Genomic DNA, 16611 nt, shown 5'->3' with positions numbered 1-16611 from the left:
AAACATAGCTTTTATTCCATTTTTAAAAGCATATGGCAAAAGCTACCGTATGTTTTATCCCTATGAGAATTCTCTGGGGCCTTGGAACTTTTTAAAAACCGTGATGGAAAAAATTGGCAAATGGAGTCGAAAGTAGACGACTTTTGGATTCCGATGCCTCATCATACAATGGTTCGTCAGCTATAAAAATACAACATGAATGGCATTCAGAAGGAAGACCCCAATGGAGAGACACAAACAGTATCAGACTGGGGTGCCAAGGGCCCACCAGTAACGTTGACTTTGGGGGCCCACTTTTCACCTGCAAACAAATATCACACTACCCTCATTCACAAATTTACCTCTATCTCTACATAAATAATAATCTTTATTTTTATATAGCGCTAACATATTCCGCAGCGCTTTATAGTTTGCACATATTTTCATCACTATCCCTGATGGGGCTCACAATCTAAATTCCCTATCAGTATGTCTTTCGAGTGTGGGAGGAAACCCACGCAAACATGGGGAGAACATGCAAACTCCTTGCAGATGTTGTCCTTGATGGGATTCGAACCCAGGACTCCAGCTAACCACTGAGCCACTGTGCTGCCCAAATTTAATCAACTGGAGTCTAATCTTCAGACATTTATGAAATTATATGTTGCTAGTGTTGATATGATGAAGGTCATCTAGACCGAAACGTTATATATTGATACACTATTTCTTGATTGCAACAAAAATTAGCGCATCCCCCGAGCGTGCCAGATTCCACATATTGTAAGGGCTGGAACCCCATCCGTGCACCTCCTCCTTTTTGACTAATGAGTGCAGTTCTTTTTTCTAATTTGGTTCCCATGAACAACAAAGACAGTTTTGATGAGTAGGAGCCAATAAGTGTTATCCTGCATGACCCACGTAAAGGAAACATGCCTCTTTTTTGTGGCCCATCCTGTGTAATCAGTACAATAAAGAATGGTCTACAATTGTGCAATCATAATTTACAACATTCCAAACTGTAATGTAGTAATTAATTCTTTAATACTCAGGGACTGTTTCAAAATACAAAAAGAATTTACCGTAGTTTTGGTGAATGAGTAAGGCCAGGGTCACATTGCGTTATGGCAGTCTGTTAAACAAACTGTGTTACACCGCGGTATAACGCGGTGTAACGCAGTCCATTAATGCTGCCATAGATCCCCATTATGTGGCGCACCACGACGCTTGCCGTAAAGTGGCACACGTTCGCGAGGTGCCGTCATTCACTGACGGAGCATCGGATGCGGGCTGCAGCGTCTGAGGCTCCGTCACCGCTAGCGATGATGAAGCATCAGCGCTAGCGGTATAGCATAATGTATATCGCGTTATGCTATAGCGTTAACGCAGCCAGTCAACGCTCTGCGACGCTATGTGAACCAGGCCTTATGATATACTGCATTTTTCTGTACAGAGTGAATGAAGTGAATTATGCCAAGTGTTGACTATACAATGGGGTTGGGGGCCCAGATCTGCACAGAGGCCCACCGGTGGATTCCCCTGTTACCCTGTGGGCCAGTTCGAGCCTGGAAACAAACATAGCGCAAAAGTCGTCTAACAAAAAAAGTGAGAGTTGCGATTGGTGTAGATCCGAAACCTCATCAGTAAAAGATGGTGTGAATCATTTATTACAGTAGTTAGAGGGTTGTACTGACAGTGACCCTGGGATCTCCCTCACTCTGTCACCTACTGTGATGACTGCCCTACTGGGAGCACAGTCAGACAGCAGAGGCTCAGGGTTCAGCTGTCTCTTTCTCATGTTTCAGCACTTGTGCCGGATTCAGAGCTGCATTCCCTTCCTCTCTCTGCCTCATTCACTGCTGCAATGTGAGCAGACAGAATGGGGCACCTCGAATGGAAAGGCTTGTTCATGTCATTCTTTGACTATAAGACTGAAAAATATGTCATTGCCAAGAACAAAAAGGTGGGGATCTTATTCCGTATTGTTCAGCTCCTTATTCTGGCGTATTTAGTGGGGTAAGAACTCTTTATCTTATTACTGTATCTAATTAATATACTGCATGCCTGTGCTGGGTATATGCTGACTGTACTGGAGCAGTGCGGAGTTTGTCATTTGGCACAAGGCATTGTCATAACGCAATGTATTTTCAGTAGTTTTACATGGGACTGCCAGACCAACTAAAGTCACGCAATGCCACCCCAAAAAAATGAAATGACCCATTGGTGGACATTTTATAAGGATTTTTCCTTGCTGCTGGAAGCTCATTCTTTTTATTCTCCCTTGCTATATGTGTAATGTAATGGACAATCTACTCGTCATCTGTAATGTATATGTACTCAATCATTTATATGATACAATACAAAAGTAATTTCGCTTCTTGTCTCCGTCTCTAAAATATAGTGAATGTCACCATCATACTTCCAGACCTTTATCTGCAACTGATTAATTTTATGTGTAAAGTTATTTTCTAGCCAATTTTCTTTTCTTTATGTTTTTAAATGTATTTTCCTTTGTCTTCATAAGTATCAGTATGGATTGCGGGGGGCACAGAGGGAGTGAGATACATTAGACATCAACTGCACTTGTGGTTTAATTTAGCAATAATTTAGTCAGTCATTTAAGGTTGTCTTCTCACTTTTAGCAATTACTAACCTAGGCTGCAACGATTGTACAATGCCAATATTATAATATATTCATCATACTAAGTACTTGAGACTCCCTCACACCCAGGGCTGTGGGGTACTCGGTACCGGGCCCGGTGGTCCTCAGTGGTAGATGTCACGGTAGCTATAGCCCGGCCCGCGGCCCTGGGCTCCCATTGTAAAAGGGGTTGTTTCAGTGTGCTTATGGTGATGAAAGTTTATAAGTGATTCGTGACGCCACCTGTGGTGTTCGGCAATGAAGATGTATGCTGACGCTGCAGACAGATCCTCTGGGACAGATGGTGTGGTGCAGCAGTGATGTTATAGCCCTCCACAAACAGGGCTGTAGTCCCAGGGCAGAGTAGGTGAAGTGACACGTAGATGGTGTAGTGTCAGGTGCAAGGGATGTAGCAGTGCTGGGCAGGTTGGCGCAGGAATAAGTGGACGACACCAGGGCATGTAGTTCCAAAGCTTTACTCACAGTCTGTTGTCAAACAGGTGCCTGCCTCCGTGCCGTGTCCTCCGGGTCAGGGACTCAGTCAACCTCCAGGCCAGATGGAATATTCCTTTCCAACACTCCGCCAACATATGTGCCTTTCAGAACGTCTCCTCTTATAGCACCTTTAAATGAAGTACTCCTAGTACTGAGTTACACTGGAGTTCCTCCTGTCCGATCTTCTTATGAACTCTACTTGTACGGCAGACAGCTATAGCCTGCTTCGGGGACTCCTTGCTACTAAGTCCCGGCTCACTATCCAGTTGCTGTTGTGCCCCCAAGTCTTGTGTGGGAAAAAAGTGGTCACTACTTCTATTCCTACAGTGTCTGCTGCAGGACCATTAGTATCCATACAACCTCTGGGACTGGGCCCCGGCCTTGCGCTTGGAACTTCTAGGAAGGGTTCTCTTCTAACCCACGTCCTCTGTTCCCTTTTACTCCTCACGTTCCAAACTAATCTCTCTTTCTATGGAGACTCAGGCTTTCAGTCTATGTTGCTCTCTCTCTTCCTTTCCTGTGCCAGCAGACCCAGGTCACTGGGATCTGCTGCAGCACTTCCATCCATCTATCCCTCTCTCCAGGGATCTTCTTCTCTCCAACTCTCTAACCAACTGACCTCTTGTCCTAAAGTCTTCCCGTGCCTTGTAATGTAATCTAACTCCACCCACCTCGCAGCACGTTTCTTGTTCCAAGCAGGGAGCCACCAATGGGTGCTTTGCTATACTCCAAGCAGGGAGCCGCTGAAGGTGCTTTGATACACTACTGTGTTGTGTGGGATGCAGGTGTTGGAGTGTGGTCAGGAGTCTCCACCTTACCTGGATGGTGGGATACCACACCTCAGGAGGAGGTGCAGTACCTCTGTGGCGACTGAGCCTCAGGGGCGCCGCATACTCATTAACACATTTCCTGCACGTTCATTTTTATGGCAAAGTTTGTCTCGAATTAGTATAAAGGCAAGAGTGCAGACAACTGTTTTCTCCACCACCGAGAATATCGATCTTATTATACTGATCATTCTGATCAGAGTATAATCAGAGCGTGATCCATTTTTCTCGGAGATGGAGTGAAAAAAAAAAGTTTCTCCACCTTTTCTATAATGTCAGTCTGTGATAATCGATATCTGATTTTTTCCACGGACCCATGGAGTTGAATGAGTGAGTGCCATTCGATTCTTGGAGGCAAATTGTGCGTGCTGCGATTTTTCCTCTGACCAATATAAATCTTTATTGGTATACATTATAATACACTTAAAGGGGTTATCCACTACTAGAACAACCTCTTCTTGATTTAAATGTTTGGCCCTGATAAAATAAAAAAGCCTATACTCATCTGCGGTGCTATTCCAGCGGTGTCGGCACTTGCGGTCCCGGAGCTCTCATGCGATTTTTATGACACGTGAGCCCGGCACCCAATGAGCAGTGGTGTCAACGTCCCTGCCTTTGGTCTTTTGAACATGAAGAGGAAGCCCAGGATGCACCTGACCTCTGACGTCCTCTTCATGTTCAAAACGTCCTAAGGTGGTGACAGTGACGCCAGCACTGATTGGGTACCGGGCATCACGTGTCATACAACCGCATGAGAACCCCGGGACCGTGAGTGCCGACACCACTAGAACAGCGCCAGCACAAGAGGTGAGTATAGGCTTTTTTATTTTATCGGGGCTGAACATATAGATCAAGAAGGGTTTGTCCTAGTAGTGGAGAACCCATCTAATAAAAAAAGTGTGAATAAATGTATATAAATCACTCTAGTAGGATCAACTAGATCCCGATAAAGTGCAAATATAGTCACAGGAAAAAAGAGAAGGCAGCACACCAACTGAAGAAGTGAAAAAAGTGCTATTTAATAGCCCATAAAGGCAACATTTTGGCTAGAAATGTGAGCTTTTCTCAAGCCTTTTAAAATATATATATATATATATATATATATATATATACATACATATATTTAAGAGGGACCTAATGCCGTCACTACCCTTGGGCCAGTATGATGGGCGACTGTGCCAGCATTTGAAATTCGTTCCCTGAGGAACTTTTATACCCATAAAAGGGGGAAACGTGGCGGCAGAGCAGGAATCTAAACTAAGTGACTGCATTGTTGCAGCCCACTGTAAATACTATATGACCCTCTTTATTTATTCATGAACTATTGAATGCTAAGGGATATTTTAGGGATTGTCTTGAGGGTGAGCCATAACGTGATTATTGTGCCAATCTCCGCTGTTAGGCAAGAAGCAGATTCCTAATAGAACCTTAATTGGGATATACCTCATTTTATTGTATACCAATAAAGTTTTATATTTTAATAGAAGGGTATGTTTTTCTGGCATATAACTGATGGTTCATACCCTATGACCTGTGAGTACTTGGACCGACTTGGTCGGAAGAAAAAGTTGGACATGTGCACAGCCTCATAGAGTAACATGGGGACGAGGGCTAGCAGTCAAAATGACGGATAGCACTTGTCCCAGGTATATATGGGTGTCAGCACGAGTCCTTAGGAGAATGTAATATCAGAAAACGACCTATCAGGTTTTTGTGCTAAATGTATTTTTTTTAAAAAAATCTTTTTTTTGAAAATGTTTTTTTTTTAATTTCACGCTATTTAAAATTTTTTTTTAGAAATCTTGCAATTTTCATACTAACTAATGAAGTTATTTTTGACTTATACTTACTGTCCTTTAAAGAAGACTTTTCAGTAGTTTCATTATCCTCAGAGGCAGGATTACAACAACAAATACCACCATAGATGGCTGAAAACACAGGATCTACCATTCACAATCATGTCACAGCTGACCTTCTCACCCTCCCTGCACAATAATCATGCACATGCTCATTAGATGCTTCAATACGATTAGCAGGGTGCGAGTCTATTTCTGCTAATGTTCATGTGCATTTACTGAAAGAACAGAAGGTTTGAAGCTAGAATAGCAGCCAGTGTGAAAACTGTAAGAATCACTATTTTTTTCATATATAGTGATATAAGAAAAATTAACATTTACCAAATATAAGTGATTTTAAGTGTAGGTCACTTTATGATTAATCTGTCCCTTTAAAAGGATGAGTCCGCTTTGCCAACATGTCTGTTCTAATAAATACTTGCTTTACATATGAGAAAATTATTTTGGGGCATTGTGTGTCCCTCTGTTATTCCTCCGCATATTGTACCAATGTATTGAAAAATGGGTATTAGCATTCCTCTTGTCAGTGGGATGTACCCCTACACAATTAGACACCATCCAATCACTTTCTGATAAGGCGATCGTCAATGGCAAGTTGTTAAATTATTCATACATTTCCAAGAGGAATAGCATAAGAAATACCTAATGATTGTCATAGGAATGATGCTTCAGAATTGTTTTATTCTGTTTTTACTAAATAGACATGTCAGGAGAACTGACGGGTCTTGTTATAAGTGACAAGGTTACAATCATCCCCACCCTGGCTTTGTATATGAAACATGAATCAGAATTGGGAGAAGGTAAATTAACTTCTGGAGGTAATGATCTTACCTGTTGGGTGAGGTTTGTAGAAAGAAAATTGCAGAAAAACCTTAGGCTGCGATCAGAAAAGTATATAGAAAGCAGAAGTTCTAATTGCCGAACCCCCCTCCCTGCTCAAACAAAATATATGTATTATCGGGGTCACAGAAGAGCATGTCCCACAACTTTTTAGCCTTTACATAGTGATTTTCCGCCTGCTGCAGTCCTAGATCCCTCTTTCATTGTCCTAATAAAGTATGATGCAAACAACAGTGCCCCCCAAACACAGTATGATACCCCCATGGTGAAGTCCTCCACATTAGCCTCCACATGCACAGTATATTGACCCTACTGTACCCCACCTCAGACGCCAAGGCAAAGTATGGTGACACAACACAGTATGATCCCCCAACTGTGACCCACACTAATCCTTCTATGCAGTATAATAGACCTACACACATAATAATGGTCCCACACCTCTCCACACTGTATAATGTGCCTCCAAACAGTATAAAGACCTCCACACAGTATGCTGAACCCCACACAAACCTTCACACTGTAAAATTGCTTGCATACAGTATAATAGTCCTCCACATAGGCCTCCAAATATTATAATGGCCCCACATAGTCTTTCATATAGTATAATGTCCCCATATACAGTTGTGGCCAAAAGTATTGACACCCCTGCAATTCTGTCAGATAATACTCAGTTTCTTCCTGAAAATGATTGCAAACACAAATTCTTTGGTATTATTATCTTCATTTAATTTGTCTTAAATGAAAAAACACAAAAGAGAATGAAGCAAAAAGCAAAACATTGATCATTTCACACAAAACTCCAAAAATGGGCCAGACAAAAGTATTGGCACCCTCAGCCTAATACTTGGTTGCACAACCTTTAGCCAAAATAACTACGACCAACCGCTTCGGTAACCATCAATGAGTTTCTTACAATGCTCTGCTGGAATTTTAGACCGTTCTTCTTTGGCAAACTGCTCCAGGTCCCTGATATTTGAAGGGTGCCTTCTCCAAACTGCCATTTTTAGATCTCTCCACAGGCGTTCTATGGGATTCAGGTCTGGACTCATTGCTGGCCACCTTAGAAGTCTCCAGTGCTTTCTCTCAAACCATTTTCTAGTGCATTTTGAAGTGTGTTTTGGGTCATTGTCCTGCTGGAAGACCCATGACCTCTGCGGGAGACCCAGCTTTCTCACACTGGGCCCTACATTATGCTGCAAAATTTGTTGGTAGTCTTCAGACTTCATAATGCCATACACACGGTCAAGCAATCCAGTGCCAGAGGCAGCAAAGCAACCCCAACCCCAGCCTGGCTTTTTTATGTCTCAGGGTAAGAAGTGGGGTCTTCCTGGGTCTCCTACCATACAGTCCCTTTTCATTCAGACGCTGACGGATAGTACGGGTTGACACCGTTGTATCCTCGGACTGCAGGGCAGCTTGAACTTGTTTGGATGTTAGTCGAGGCTCTTTATCCAACATCCGCACAATCTTGCGTTGAAATCTCTTGTCAATTTTTCTTTTCCGTCCACATCTAGGGAGGTTAGCCACAGTGCCATGGGCTTTAAACTTCTTGATGACACTGCGCACGGTAGACACAGGAACATTCAGGTCTTTGGAGATGGACTTGTAGCCTTGAGATTGCTCATGCTTCCTCAGAATTTTGGTTTCTCAAGTCCTCAGACAGTTCTTTGGTCTTCTTTCTTTTCTCCATGCTCAATGTGGTACACACAAGGACACAGGACAGAGGTTGAGTCAACTTTAATCCATGTCAACTGGCTGCAAGTGTGATTTAGTTATTGCCAACACCTGTTAGGTGCCACAGGTAAGTTACTGGTGCTGTTAATTACACAAATTAGAGAAGTATCACATGATTTTTCGAACAGTGACAATACTTTTGTCCACCCTCTTTTTTATGTTTGGTGTGGAATTATATCCAATTTGACTTTAGAACAATTCTTTTTGTGTTTTTTCATTTAGGACAAATTAAATGAAGATAATAATACCAAAGAATTTGTGTTAGCAATCATTTTCAGGAATAAACTGAGTATTATCTGACAGAATTGCAGGGGTGTCAATACTTTTGGCCACAACTGTAGTTCTCCATATAGTATAATGTGCAGCCCCCATAATCCTCCATATAGTGTAATGCGCACCCACTATGGTCCTCTATACAATATAATGCACTCTCCATGGTTCTCCATACAATGTAATGCACCCCCTATGGTCCTCCATGTAATATAATGCACCCCCATGGTCCTCCATACAATATAATGCACCTCCCGTGGTCCTCCATACAATATAATGCACCCCCCATAATCCTCCATATAGTATAAATGCGCTCCCCATGGTCCTCCATACAATATAATGCACCCTCATGGTCCCCCATACAATATAATGCACCCCCCATGGTCCTCCTTACAATATAATGCACTCCCCATGGTCATCAATACAATATAATGCACTCCCCATGGACCTCGATACAATATAATGCATCCCTCATCGTCCTACATACAATATAATGCACCCCCATGGTCTTCCATACAATATAATGCACCCCCCCATAATCCTCCATATAGTATAATGTGCTCCCCATTTTTCCCCAATACAATATAATGCACCCTTCATGGTCCTCCATACAATATAATGCGCTCCCCATGGTCCCCCATACAATATAATGCACCCCCCATCGTCCTCCATACAATATAATGCACCCCCATCGTCTTCCATATTATATAATGCACCCCCATGGTCCTCCATACAATATAATGCACCCCCCATAATCCTCCATATAGTATAATGCGCTCCCCATGGTCTTCCATATTATATAATGCACTCCCCATAATCACCACTGGCTGCGATTATTGGAAATGTTCCTATTTTTAAAGACAGATTAGTACATTTTCAGCATTTTGTAATATGTTAAATCTTATCTCCTATTTGCAAAATTTTTCTTTGTGTTTTTTATTCTCTTTTTATTTGCATTTGAGTAGTAAAAATTGTAGTGCAGTTTAACATGGATGGAGGGGATATTTGAGCCAAATATGGGTGCTACTTCTGATAGGCTAGTTCTGGTGTTCTAACTGAACCCTAGTCACAATATCGTTATCTGTGGCCCATTTCCTCTTCAGTACAACCTGCAGCTGTCAGTCAGACTGTGTGGCAGAGACTAAATATGCTTGGGAGCTGATTCATTAAAATGTTTACACCAGTATTCTGGCGGAAATCACCTTAATAAGTCATAATATTTTTGTGCAGCTTTGATGATGAGCACAAATATTGAGATTTTTGGAATTTACACGCCAGTCCCGGCCAGCTACACCATTATGGACAAAGCATGGCTGGCTCAGGGGCAAGATGGGGCATGCCTGTCAATTTAATAAAAATGATGTCACTTTATTGCAGAAATGTAGTCCAGGCCCCGATTGGAACACAATTCTGGCGAACATGTGTAGAAATCGCAGGAACATGGGATGTCGCCACAGATATGAGACAGATCAAGAGTTAACAGGATTTTATTAACTCCAAATACACTCCACGCAGCGAGTAACAGGGCATGGAGGGGTGTGATAGGACAAATGACGGAAAAGGGAGTTTGGAACGGGATAGAAAAGGGATGAATGATAGTTCAGAAAGAAAAGGGAAAACTTATCAAACTGTAGTGTTCTGGTGTGCAGCGTAGCAGGGTTCCTACAGTGGCACTGGCAACAGCGGCACGTGAGGTTCAGATGAAGTCTGTGGCAGCTGGGAGTACAATGGTGGCACCGACAACAGTGGCACGTGACGTCTCGACGAAGTCTCTGGGAAGAGGTTAGATTTCCCGTACCTAACAGTGTCTGGCACTGAGGTCCAACGTGATGGACCACCGGACCGAGCTCTCGCTCAGCGGTGTGTGCGCAAGTCCTTGTACAATAGGTATTGGCCTAGCCGGGAGTTCCTTGCGGCGTTCTACCAACAGCACAGTCTGTGGCGTGAGAGAGACGGGAACCTGTCAATTGGATGCCTATCAGTGATCAACCTCTCTGCAGGGGGTCTGTAGGGACGGTCTGCGCAAACAAGAAGCTCTGCTTTCTCAGCAGTCACAGCACCCTTCCTGCCACTCAGCTTTCCCGTGCGAGCTGTGCGCTATATAGTCCCGCCTTGTCTTCCCCAGTCACATGACCCGATTCGTCCAGCACTCAAGATCTTCCCCCCTGCAACACTGGTGACAGCCCCGGCAGTTCCGGAACTGGCGTGTAAAAGGTACCCCTACTCTGGTACTCTTCCTTACACATGCACATCAGTTAAGAGATTTGCCTGTTTCATTAAATGGTGTGCGCCTCTTAATGAATTAGGTGCCTTGTACTCCAGATAGCCGTTCATTAAGACTGTCAAGCACAACATTATGTTGAACAATCAATACGGCTTCTATAAAAATAGCTGTTGTCACTAACTAAATTAAATATAATATACACAGGCACAATCTCTATTTCAGCCAGGTACTATATGCTAGGTATGTAATCATGGTGATTTTTTTTTTAATGAAACCTGTCAGTATGATGAACCCTTCTCAAGCTGCATATACTGGCATTCAGTGCTTTGAAATGTAAATACATCAGAACCTTTATATCTTTTATCTGTTGCTGCCTTTCTGAGGATTCATCACTTTCACACAAATGCAAATGAGGCGTTAAGTGTTCTGGGCTTGACAGAGCACTTCCCAAGCCCCTGCCTAGCCCAGGACTCTATAGCTTGATTGATATCTCACTGTCTGATTTCCTTTGCTGGAACCTGATGTTACACAGACAGTGAGTTGTCAATTATCCTAAAGAGGCTTCTATTGGTTAGGAAACAGCCTAGGGAAGCAGAGACTCAGGAAGTGCTTTGTAACGTCCAGACAACTTAATGACTCATTTGCATATTAATTAAAATGTTAATTTCTCAGGATTGCAGCAACAGATAGAAGTTATATTTAACTTTCAAATACATGAACGCTCATATGTGAGGTTTGGAGGGTTGAGGGTGTTGACTTACTGACAGATTCCCTTTAAAAGGAAATGTTACCATTTGGTACAAATATTACCAATGACAGATTTTAGTGCCATTGTCCTGTCTTATGCAGTTCACCTGTTTTATGCCAATACACTGCGTGCAGTTACATTCCCTTCCATGTAACTTTTTGATACAGTTACTGGCGGTGTCCGGTATATTATTTCATTATGCCAAAGATAGATCAGGGTGGTTAAAGGACAGAACAAGGGTATAATAATACTACAGATAAGATTGCTGAAGACAGATATCGCTTGCAATACTTCCGCAGAGGCAATAGTGAAATCAAGGACGGTAATGATTAATTCACTAAAGCGTTGACTTTACAGTTTGGTTAAGTCGTTTATGGGATTAGCTGGGGTCCTGTAACAGATTAATTATCATGACTCACTATAAGTGGCTTTTTGATTTATGATACTCTTTAACTAGTGGTTTGGGAAGTCCTTAAGAACTGCCAACTTGAAAGTCAACTACAGTTCCAATAATTCATCCGAGATGTGGTTATCACTAACATGCTCACATTTTGCAGATAAAGAGTTATTGCTTTATTTAATAGATTTTTCACTTTTATATCAACAAACCTAATTTACTTTGTCCATCAAAATCGCAACATTTTCAATATCTCTGCTCAATGGCAGCGAATATACAGGTGGTCCTCACAAAATTAGAATATCATCAAAAAGTTAATATATTTCAGTTCTTCAATGCAAAAAGTGAAACTCATATATTATATAGAGTCATTACACACAGAGTGATCTATTTCAAGTGTTTATTTCTGTTAATGTTGATGATTATGGCTTACAGCCAATGAAAACCCAAAAGTCATTATCTCAGTAAATTAGAATACTTTATAACACCAGCTTGAAAAATGATTTTAAAATCCGAAATGTTGGCCTACTAAAATGTATGCTCAGTAAATGCACTCAATACTTGGTGGGGAATCCTTTGGCATCAATTACTGCATCAATGCGGCGTGGCATGGAGGCGATCAGCCTGTGGCACTGCTGAGGGGATATGGAAGCCCAGGTTGCTTTGGTAGCAACCTTCAGCTCATCTGGTTGGGTCTGGTGTCTCTCATCTTACTCTTGACAATACCCCAAAGATTGGCTATGGGGCTAAGGTCAGGCGAGTTTTCTGGCCAATCAAGCACAGTGATACTGTTTTTAACCCCTTTACCCCCAAGGGTGGTTTGCATGTTAATGACCAGGCCAATTTTTACAATTCTGACCACTGTCCCTTTATGAGGTAATAACTCTGGAACGCTTCCATGGATCCCAGTGATTCTGACATTGTTTTCTCGTCACATATTGTATTTATGATAGTGGTAAAATGTATTTGATATGACTTGCATTTATTTGTGAAAAAAACGGAAATTTGGTGAAAATTTTGAAAATTTCTCAATTTTCCAACTTTGAATTTTCATGCCCTTAAATCACAGATATGTCACATAAAATACATAATAAATAACATTTCCCACTTGTTTACTTTACATCAGCACAATTTTGGAACCAAATTTTTTTTTGTTAGGAAGTTATAAGGGTTAAAAGCTAAACAGAGATTTATCATTTATACAACACCATTTTTTTTTGGGACCACATCACATTTGAAGTCACTTTGAGGGGTCTATATGATAGAAAATACCCAAAAGTGACACCATTCTAAAAACTGCACCCCTTAAGGTGCTCAAAACCAGATTCAAGAAGTTTATTAACCCTTCAGGTGCTTCACAGGAATTTTTAGAATGTTGAAAAAAAATGAACATTTACCTTTTTTTCACAAAAAATGTACTTTTTTTATTTTACCAAAGGTAACAGGAGAAATTGGACCCCAACATTTGTTGTACAATTTGTCCTGAGTACGCTGATGCTCCATGTTTGCAGGTAAACCATTGTTTGGGCGCATAGCAGAGCTCGGAAGGGAAGGAGCGACGTTTTATTTTTCCAGCGCAAAATTGGCTGGAATTAAGATCGGACGCCATGTGGCGTTTGGAGAGCCCCTGATGTGCCTAAGCAGTGGAAACCACCACAAGTGACACCATTTTGGAAAGTAGACCCCCTAAGGAACTTATCTAGATGTGTGGTGGGCACTGTGAACCCCCAAGTGCTTCACAGAAGTTTATAACGTAGAGCCGTAAAAATAAAAAAAACATATTTTTTTCACAAAAATGATCTTTTTACCCCCAATTTTTATTTTCCCAATGGTAACAGGAGAAATTGGAGCACAAAAGTTGTTGCGCAATTTGTCCTGAGTATGTTGATACCTCATATGTGGGAGTAAACCACTGTTTGGGAGCATGGCAAAGCTCGGAAGAGACTTTTTCAACGCAGAATTGACTGGAATTGAGATCAGACGCCATGTCACGTTTGGCAAGCCCCTGATGTACCTAAAAAGTGGAAACCCCCCAATTCTAACTCTAACCCTAACCTCAACACACCCCTAACCCTAAACCCAACCCTAACCACAAATCTAACCCTAACACACCCCTAACCCTAATCCCAACCCTAACCCTAATCCCTAACCCTAATCCCAACTGTAACCGAAATCCAAACCCTGACCCCAACTCTAACCCTCTTTAGCCCCAACCCTAAGTTTAGCCCAACTCACTTTAACCCAACTCTAACGGGAAAATGGAGATAAATAATTTTTTTTAAATATTATTACTTTTCCCTAACTAAGGGGATGATAAAGGGGAAATTTGATTTACTATTTTTTTTTATTTCGATCACTGTGATAGGCTCTATCACAGTGATCAAAATGAACCAATAGGAAAAAATCTATTGTTGCCGGGTGCCGGCCGGCAGATCTCGGCAGGCGCACTGAGCATGCTCCCTCCATTTTCCCCCAGCAGAAGAAGCCGGTGGCCCGGGGGACTTCAGAGGGGCCTGCAGGGACAACGGAGGTACTTGGGGGGGTGATCGGGGGGACCCTATTTCTCTCTCCTCTGATGTGCAATCACATCAGAGGAGAGAGAAATTAAATGGAAAATCTAAATTTTTTTGCGGTCGCCGTTATACCGTTAATAATGGCGATCGAAACACCGGGGTCAGTGAAAACCGACCTGAATCATGTTCTATGGGGTCTTGGCTACCCCTGGCAGCCGAGAACCCGGAGAAATTCTGACGCTGGGGGGCGCTATAACCTTAAACCTCAGTGCCATTAAAAAGCGGCACTGTGGTTTAAGTACCCTTAACTGCCGCCGTTAAAAGGCATATTGGCGGTCGTTAAGAGGATAAACATAACTTTCATCATTCTTCCCTTCTTGCGCCGATCACTGGCAGAGCAGAAGAGAATGATGAGAGTCGTGTTCAGCACCCGGCGCCGGGGAACAGCGCTTACTGTAAAGCTTCTTCCCTGGCACCCGTCTGTGTGGTACTGATGAAGGCACACATGTGCTACACTTGTGCTGCAAACATTACACACATGGACACTGACATCTCTGATACTGAAAATATCAGAACGTGTGAAAAAGGAGTTATAGCAGGTTTTTATGTTTGGCTTCTGTCACACGCTACTGTAAAAGACGCTTTTTATTGCAAAAAATAGTTTTTGCATCACCACATTTTGGGAGATATAATTTTTCCATATTTGGGCCCACAGAGTCATGTAAGGTCTTGCTTTTTGCGGGACGAATTGACGTTTTTATTGGTACCATTTTTGGCCACATGACATTTCTTGTTCACGTTCTATTCCGATTTTTGGGAGACAGAATGAGCAAAATTTTACCAGCAATTCATGAATTTCTTTTTTGGCGGGGGGGGGCGTTTACAGCATTCTGTGTATGGTAAAATTGATAAGGTAATTTTATTCTTCGGGTCAGAACGATGACAGCGATACCTTATTTATATCATTTTTTTATGTTTTGACGCTTCTATATAATAAAAACTATTTCACAGAAAAAATAATTGTTTTTGCATCACTTTATTCTGACAGCTATAACTTTTATTTTTTTGCTGATGACGCTGTATGCCAGCTCTTTTTTTTGCGGGATAAGATGGCGTTTTCAGCGGTACCATGCTTATTTATATCCGTCTTTGTGATCGCGTGTTATTCCACTTTTTGTTCGGCGGTATGATGATATTAGTGAAAGAATAAATATTGATTTTCTTTTTTTTTCTTAATATTTTTACAATTATTTAACCTTTTCTTTTTTTACTTCATTCTAACTTTTACACTTTGTCCCACTATGGGACACTCATTTTTTGCAGGCTGATTGCTTCTATAGCATGCAGATGAAGCAGCGTTTGCATGCTACAGAAGCTGTCAGCGCTGCACTCAGTGCACACTGACCTGAGAGACTTCCTGACATGCTCAGCTCATGACGACATCGGGTTACCATGGCAGCGATCGGGACCCTGCGTCACGCCGCGGGGTCTCCGATCCAAAGGCAGAGGGGCTGTCATCCCTTTGCCTGCTCCCGGAATGCTGCGATCATGTTTGATCGCAGTATTCCTGGGGTTAAAGTGCTAGGAGCGGTCCGTGACCGCTCCTGGCACTTAATGCTGGGTGTCATCTGTGAGAATCAGCTGACACCCGGCTGCGGTTGGCTGCACACCACCTGTATGCGAAGCCAATCGCTGAGATGCACTGTACCATCCTTGGTCATATGGGCCCAAGGCACATGGACGGTATAGTACATCTCATGTCAGAAAGGGGTTAAACCAGTTATTGTTACTTTTGGCAGTGTGGACAGGTGCCAAGTCCTGCTGGAGAATGAAATTTCCATCTCATCACTGTGTAAAGGCACTCATGACCAACAGACAACACCAGGAGTGTCTTACCAGGGCCAAGGAGAAAAAGATCTGGACTGTTGCTCAGTGGTTCAATGTGTTGTTTTCAGATGAAAGTAAATTTTGCATTTCATTTAGAAATCAAGGTCCCAGAGTCTGAAGAAAGAGTGGAGAGGCCACAATCCAAGCTGCTGGAGGTCTAGTGTGAAGTTTCCACAATCAGTGATGGTTTGGGGATCCATGTC

The 16611-nt window shown here is 42.3% G+C and overlaps 1 protein-coding gene across 1 annotated transcript in view; it reads left to right on the top strand.

Moving 5' to 3' along the window:
• Nucleotides 1–1808: 1808 nt before the first annotated feature.
• The window catches only part of P2RX5 (purinergic receptor P2X 5), a 180433-nt gene continuing 165630 nt past the window's right edge, over nucleotides 1809–16611 (top strand). Inside the window, exon 1 of the mRNA XM_073565318.1 lies at nucleotides 1809–1992. Coding sequence (XP_073421419.1) covers nucleotides 1856–1992 — 137 coding nt within the window. The 5' untranslated portion in view covers nucleotides 1809–1855. The remainder of the gene's footprint in view (nucleotides 1993–16611) is intronic.

This window comes from Dendrobates tinctorius, unplaced genomic scaffold (assembly GCF_039654945.1).
Source record: "Dendrobates tinctorius isolate UK_male_01 unplaced genomic scaffold, ASM3965494v1 ptg000016l, whole genome shotgun sequence".
Classification (NCBI taxonomy): domain Eukaryota; kingdom Metazoa; phylum Chordata; class Amphibia; order Anura; family Dendrobatidae; genus Dendrobates; species Dendrobates tinctorius.
The sequence above is the reverse complement of the archived record's forward strand: the minus strand, read 5'-3'. Positions and strand labels throughout refer to the sequence as shown.